Source organism: Ictidomys tridecemlineatus, chromosome 11 (genome assembly GCF_052094955.1).
Source record: "Ictidomys tridecemlineatus isolate mIctTri1 chromosome 11, mIctTri1.hap1, whole genome shotgun sequence".
In the NCBI taxonomy this organism is placed as follows: domain Eukaryota; kingdom Metazoa; phylum Chordata; class Mammalia; order Rodentia; family Sciuridae; genus Ictidomys; species Ictidomys tridecemlineatus.
Window position 1 is genome coordinate 78114803 of NC_135487.1, and position 7791 is coordinate 78122593.

General features: G+C 36.2%; 1 protein-coding gene across 1 annotated transcript in view; it reads right to left on the reverse strand.

Annotated features, from left to right (window-relative positions):
* Alg14 (ALG14 UDP-N-acetylglucosaminyltransferase subunit) overlaps nt 1–7279 on the reverse strand; it is an 86495-nt gene extending 79216 nt beyond the window's left edge. The window contains exons 1-2 of the mRNA XM_013359721.4: nt 7090–7279; nt 1747–1898 (exon numbers count right to left, since the gene is read on the reverse strand). Of these exons, the coding sequence (XP_013215175.1) occupies nt 1747–1898; nt 7090–7225 (288 nt within the window). The 5' untranslated portion in view covers nt 7226–7279. The remainder of the gene's footprint in view (nt 1–1746; nt 1899–7089) is intronic.
* Nucleotides 7280–7791: the final 512 nt, after the last annotated feature.

Below are 7791 nucleotides of genomic sequence, written 5' to 3' on the forward strand. Positions count from 1 at the left end.
ACAAAGGTGCCAAAAATATATGTTGGAGAAAAGACAGTCTTTTTAACAAAGGGTGCTGGGAAAACTGGACATCCATATGTAGAAGAATGAAATTATATCCCTATCTCACTCTGAACAAGTCAAATAAAAATAGATCAAAGACTTAGATATTAGACCAGAAACCTTGCATCTGCTAGAAGAAAACACTCCATCATATAGGTGCAGGCAATGACTTCCTCAACAAATCCCCTAAAATTCAAGAAATAAAACCAAGAATTAATAAGTGGGATGCCACCAAATCAAAAAGTTTCTGCATAGCAAAGGAAATGATTAAGAATGTGGAGAGAGAACCTACAGAAAGGTGGGGGGGGGAACCTTGCCAGCTACTCTTCTGACAGAGTATTCATAATCAAAATATAAAAAGAATTCAAAATATTCAACACCAAAATTACAAATTACCCAGTCAATAAATGGGCAAAAGAAATAATGTTTGTTTGTTTGGTTTTGCAGAAATTTCCCCAAAAGAAGACAGAAGGCCAACAAATATATGAAAAGCTGTTCAACATCTCTAGAAATCAGGGAAATGCAAACCAAAACTATATGAAGATTTCATCTTACACCAGACAGAATGGCAATTATCAAGAACACAAATATTAAATGCTGGCAACAATGTAGGGGAAAAGTACATTGATACATTGTTGGTGGGATTGCAAATAAGTACAATCACTTTGTAGATTCCTCAAAAAACTAGGGATGACACCACCATGACTCAGCTATCTCACTCCTTGGTATTTATCCAAAAGAACTAAAACCAGCATACTACAGAAATGCAGCCACTTAAATGTTTATAGCAGCAAAATTCACAATAGCCAAATTATGGAATCAGTCCAGATGCCCTTCAACAGATGAATGAATCAAGAAAATGTGGTATAAATATGCAGTGGAGTTTTACTCAACCATAAAGAATGAAATAATGAAACTTGCTAGTAAATGAATGGAAATGGAGAACATCATGCTAAGTGAAACAGGCCAGACTCAGAAAATCAAGGATAGAATGTTTTCTTTCATATGTGGAAGCTAGAGCAAAAGAAGGGAAAGAAGACCATTGTGGGGGTGGAAGTGAGAAATGGGATATTATAAATATATAGGGAAAATCAATGGAGTACAAGGAGAAAGAGAGAGGGAGAAAGGAAAGGAAACAGGAAGAATATGAAATAAATTTAATAAAATCATGTTATATACATATATAAATGTACCAAAAGGACTTTCACCTTATTTATGAAAAACATATATAAGTACCAATCAAAAATAAATAAATAAAGGAGTAAAAGGAAGTTCAGTAGAGTAGAGGAGGAAGAATAGGGTGAGAGAGAAGGGGGGGAATGGGGATTGAAATCAAATTCCTTGCAAGTATGATTTTGTCAAAATGAACTCAACTATTATGTATAATTATGGTTTAATAAAAACACTAAAAAAGTGTGTGTGTGTGTGTGTGTGTATGTATGAATATGTAATAGATCCCAATATTATGTAAAATTATAATGTACTAATAGAAAAAAAAAGAGAAAAAAGCTAATAAAGTTTGGATCACTAAAAAAAAATGTGAGTCTGAGTGAGAGAGTAAAGGAAATAAATTTCATCATATCAGTAAACATTTGACTGCCCATGTGGGTAGGGCACTAAAGTGCCATAAAATTATTTTCAGAGAAACTTAAACTCAATGTACAACTTGTAATTTTTTTTTCAGAAATAGAAATAATCACTTACCATGGTATTGCAATCTCGATTAGCTTGATTTCGTTCAAAAGATTTAATTTTATTGGAACTCATTTCATCAGTGTCAGCAATGACATAATGTCTAGGTGAGTAAGCACTGGACAAGCTCCCAACCAGCCTCAGGATCTCTGTGGTATGACCACCTGGAAAAAATATTGGAAGGCCTAAGATTAATAAATACACAATGGACATATCCATTTGACCAAGTTATACTGATATCATGTTTTCAAAGATGGGCACAGGGCTTAAAAGATAGGAAGACACTGAAAACAATAATCTGTCATTGTATAAACACTACTTTTGTAGAGGGAAAAGATAATGTATAAAAATAAATTTGACATTAGCAGTAGGTACCGAGGAAGGTATAAAGAAGTTCAAGATATAGTTCCTGTAATTAAGAAGACTGATAGGAAAAGGTCAAGATACATACCATAGAGTAAGATAAAAAGGATGCAAGACAGCAAGAAAAAATAAAATGAGAATGAAAGCAAATAGATATCAATGTCCTAAGAGTTCAAAAGATCTGGTAAAGGTTCAGGTAACTCGAAAGGTAAAGATCATGAACTGAGAGGAGTAGGTAGGCTACTGGGAAGAGACAGGGATTGTTAGAGCATGAGATGAAGATCTGAGATGTGTTCATGGAATGATGTGAATACTGGAAAGAAAGGTGAAGATGAAGTAAGATCAGGAAAGTAAAATGAAAGCAGTTACTGAAGACTTCTGCATAGAGAAAAAGGTAAAGGCATGAGCCCTGGCCAGCAGGGCTTGGATCTTCTTAAGGAAGATTTTTTTTTTTGTTCACCACTGTAACCTCACTTCCTAACAGAGGTCTCAGCACACTGCAGATCCTCAAATATTTACCAGCTTCACCATATTTATTTTTTACTTTGGATTTTTTGTTTGTTTATTTTTGATGCTGGAGATTGAATCCAGGGCCTAGTACTTAAGAGGCAAGTGCTCTACTCTACCACTGAGTCCCCAGTCCCAACATTCAGTTTTTTAAATCATACGATCTCCAAAATTTTAATACCTCGATTTTAAAAGCATGAATTTAAAAGCAGAATAAAATAGAGACTAGTATTCCTGTATGTATATATGTGACTATATCCAATGTGATTCTGCAACCTGTACACTCAGAAAAATGAGAAATTATACCCCATTTGATTCAAATGTATGATATGTCAAGATCATTGTACTGTCATGTGTAACTAATAAAAAAAATAAAATAAAAATAAAAAATAAATAAAAATAAAATTTAAAAAGATAACTACCATCATTTCCTCAGTATCTGTGAAAGATTATTTCCAGAATAGACATGAAACCAAAATTCACAGATGTTCAAGTCCTCTAGAAAAAATGGTATAGTATTTGCACATAACTTACATACTTAACTCCTGCATATTTTAAACCAACTGTAGATTACTTATAATGTTTATTATAATGTAAATGTTACATCATTGTTATAATGTATTGTTTAGGAAATAATGATAAGAAAAAAGTCTGTATATGTTTAGTACAAATATAATTTTTTAAAAAATATTTTTGATCTGCCATTGGTTGTATGCAAGGATAGAGAACCCATCGGACACGGAGGGAAAGCTAACTGCATGTTCACTGTGGTTTATTTCGTGCAAACAACAACAGCAATGAAAGAATATCTATCACAAACCATTTAAGCACAATAAGGAACTATATTACACCTATTTTAGGTTCATGTCACAAGCTCTGTGCTTCAGCCAGGTTGATGTCTTCAACATTCTCTACATTCATCTTATTTGTTACCTCCTCTTTCCTTTGATCAAGAGGGGGACTCCTTATCCTACCTCCTTTATGAGTCTAAGAATGAGTTTTTAATAATAATAAATACAAAGAAATATAATCAAACAAATTAAGTATGGGTTTCCACTCGACACACACACACATATATATATATACATGTATTTTTTAGTTGTATATGGACAATTAAATTATTAGCGTACTCAATAGTCTGCCTTTATTTTATTTAGTTTCATGTGGTGCTAAGGATTGAACCCAGTGCTTCACATATGGTAGGCAAGCGCTCTACCACTGAGCTACAAACACAGCCCAAGATATCTCTCTCTCTCTCTCTCTCTCTCTCTCTCTCTCTCTCTCTCTCACACACACACACACACACACACACACACACACACACACACATACTTTTTTTTGGTACTAAGGATTGAACTCAGGGGCAATTGACCACTGAGCCACATCCCCAGCCCTATTTTGTACTTTAATTAGAGACAGGGTTACACTAACTTTTTTTTTTAATATAGAAAAGGAGTAGTTTCTTTCCAGATTCTAGAAGAAATTATACATAGAAAGAAATGTGACACAGACTAGTGTGAATGTCAAGAATTAAAATCACACACTGACTTTATAGAATTTTAAAGTAAGGGATGACAGGGGTATGTAATTTACACATCTGGTTTATACTCATTTCGGTATTTTTATTTTTAGCCTTGAAAAGTGTTGTGGTTTGCAAAGTGGGTACTTGTTTTCACAGCTGGAACAATTAAGGATAAAACCTAATATTCACAACATCTTCCACTGCAATGGAAACTTCATTATACCTGCTTTAATAGTCTTCTCTCTCAAAAGGAAAACTTCATTAAGTACATTCATTGAAAATTTAACTTTCCTACTGAAGTCATTAAAATGATGAACTCTGGGTCTATTTTAGTAGATATATTATTGAGGAATAAAATCATCACAATTCTACCTTAAAATATATACAACATCTAATCACTTCTCACCTCACCAACGCCTTTGCTACCATTCTGATCCAAGCCACTGTCACTTTTCACATGGATTATAAACATAGTTTCCTGGTGTCCACCCTACCCCCTCATTTCTTCATCAGGGTATTCTCAACACAGCATCCAGTTGAGATCCTATTAAAAAGAGTTGACTGAATTATTTAGCTCTGCTTAAAACTCTCTAATGGTGTTGTGTCTTATGTGTAATAAAAGGCTTTTTGTAATCTGATTGCAATTTCTGCTCCTTTTGGACCTTATCACCTGCCTCTTTCCCCCTTATTTAGTCTACTCTGGTCACCTCTGACCTCCTTGCTATTGGATATCTGTCATTTTCCCAGGAGGTGTTCCTTGACAATTCTTTTTAAATGCTACTTCTCCTCCCATGTCATAGTATTTATCACTACATAACTTTACTATGTAGTCTTATTTCTTTCTTTTGCCTTTTACATCCCCCAATGTCTACCCCACTAGAAGGCAAACACCAAGGCAGGGGTTTTTGTTCATTGTTACTGATGTACCGCCAGTGAACATAAAACAACATGCTTTCCTATTGTAGAAAGAATGAGTTCAATATTAAATCTAAAATTTGCCCAAGGAGAACCCACTGTGTATCAAAGGAAAAGTAGTATATTTTGAGAGATGTCCCCTGAATATAAGTGCTTGACTAATAGTATTTTATGGTACCTAAAGATCAAATGTTGCTTGGTTTTCAAGGTGAACTTTGAAAATACTTTTTCCCTCCTCAAAAAAATTCAGCATAAATTATTAAATTTATTTGATTACAAGTGTTTTTTTTTTTTTGACTTGCATGATTCTTGATCCCTCCAAACCCTGAATGTGTTGAATGAGGGAAGACACCACTTGTCAGATGAATTTTCAACAATTTCGGATTCTAGTCCACCAAGTCCAATATTTCCAAGTGAACAGCTTTAACATCTATTCATTTGTTTAAATCAGAAACCTGGACATCATCCTTTAGCCTTTCCTTGTCTCAAGTTCAGATAAAGTGGTGCCCTTTCTGAAGATTGCATAGCCACAGCACAGCTGTGCACTTCTTCTACAATTATATAAGATTTTTAGCACTTACCTTATTGTGGCAAGTACTCATTTTGTATTGTTATTTGTTAGTCTTTCTGTATTCTCTATTTCATCCACTGTTGTATTTTTGTGTACTTCTCAGTGCTTAGCACATAGCACTCCATATAATATTAGTCAGTTTTATTATTTCCAAAGCTTAGCTTAGTGCCTGGCCTATCTTACAGCTCAAAATAAACACGTTAAATGAATAAAGTAATGAAATATATTTATAAATTTGTTTATACTTTAAATATTCTATTTGCACACAATCTCCTGGTATTTCCAAGTGTGTGTGTGTGTGTGTGTGTGTGTGTAGTCATGCACTACATAATGATATTTTGATCAATGATTAACAGCTATAAGACAGTGGTCTCATGAGATTATAAGGGAACTGAAAAATTCTTATCATCTAGTGACGTGGTAGCTGTCATAACACAGTAGCTACAAGGCAATACTCACATGTTTGTGGTGCTTCCTGTCATAAAAGCATAGCACATACAATCAAGTATAGTAATACATAATACTAGTTAATAAGTGACTTCTACTGGTTTATTTACTATTCTTTTTATTGTTACAGTGTACTCCTACTTTTAATTAAAAAAATAAAATAAAATATATCCTGTTAACAGCAGCAGAAGCCTCACCTATCTCATGTTTACTGCTTCTTAATTGTATCATTTTCTGTTGTGTTTGATTTAATCTTGTGTTGTGTTGTTCACCATGGCCCTAGGACTATACCATATATACGCATACCAGAGAGCCTCGGTGTGTAGTATTCTATAACTTCTGGGTTTGTGTAAGGATCTCTCATGATGTTTGCACAAGGACGCATTTTTAAAAGGCAAGCCATGCATGATTATGAATTATATATATGTGTGTGTGTGTGTGTATGATATTATAAGGGACAGAAATATATTCCTACCAAAATTGTCCATTTAAAATCGTAAATGCCTTCAGAGCTGGTAGATATGGACTGTTTACCTGACAGAGGACAATTTATTGCTCATATTCTGCCACCCTGTATGTACAGTTCTACGATCTGTAGTCAATGATTTTGACCTTGTGGGTGTTGTATGTTTAGAAATGAAACAATTCACTTTGCTTCATTTACTATTTAGTATTCGTGTTTCCTAAACGAAAGACAAAGTGCCTACATTAATAATGCACAACAGCCAAACAGGAAAACTGTATGTTAGCATCAACAGCGTCGGCGTTCTCTGTTCACTAATTATTTGTTACAAGGAGAGGCTTAATTACAGACAAGTGTAAATTACTTATTATTAAAAGGGAAGGAGCCGCGTCAGAAAACTGCATCCCCCCCCCCCCGGGCTGGGCTGATTCCGGTAACGCGGAGAAACTACAAATCTCAGCATGCATCGCTCCAAAGAGCGCTAAGGAGGCCAGAGAAAGCGTCGCGGTGTACTCTGGGGTGTGTAGTGACCGACTCAAGCCCGAGAGGCACCGCCGCGATACTTACCGGACCCAGCCACCACCAGGAGATTGAGAGACTCCCGGGGCACCACGTCCTGGGGCCGAAGCACTATCCATAGTCGTAGGACTAGGACCACAGCCACAGCTCCGATCGCTGCAGCTAAAATTTGAAAACACACCATGCAAAGGAACGGCGCATGCGCATTATTCCTGGCAGGAGCAGTCAAAGTTCACAACTACAAGCGCTGAGGAGACCCAAACTTCGAGCAAGGCACTTCTCGGTGGGCGTGGCTATGCCGAGGTGGGCGTGGCTGCGGGCCGGAGGGAAAAGTCCGGGCTTTGCGGACTTTTGCGGCTGCCCTGTTTGATTCTGCTAGGCCTCCTTCCAGGCATAAACTGAAATTCGGGATGTTAAACGCTGGAGAAGTTTGGTTTCCGCCAGTAATGAGGTCAGGCCTCCTGCACTTCCGAAAGACCCCCCAAGCTCCCAAGTTAGGAGGTGTTCCAGCTCTGCCTGCCAACTTTGGCCTGAAACTAACACATACATCACTTTTTTCTTCCTTTCCTCCCTTCCGCTTCTTCCATTCTCTTTTTCCTTTTCTTCTCTTCCCTTCCTGAACTGTTTCTGTTGCACATACCAACATCACTGAAAATGTTTTGTCAGTAAAGATATCCTAGTGGGGGAAAATAAAATGAATTTAGGGTTCTTGTGTAAACCCACTCTTGCCCAACACGCATTTCTTGAATT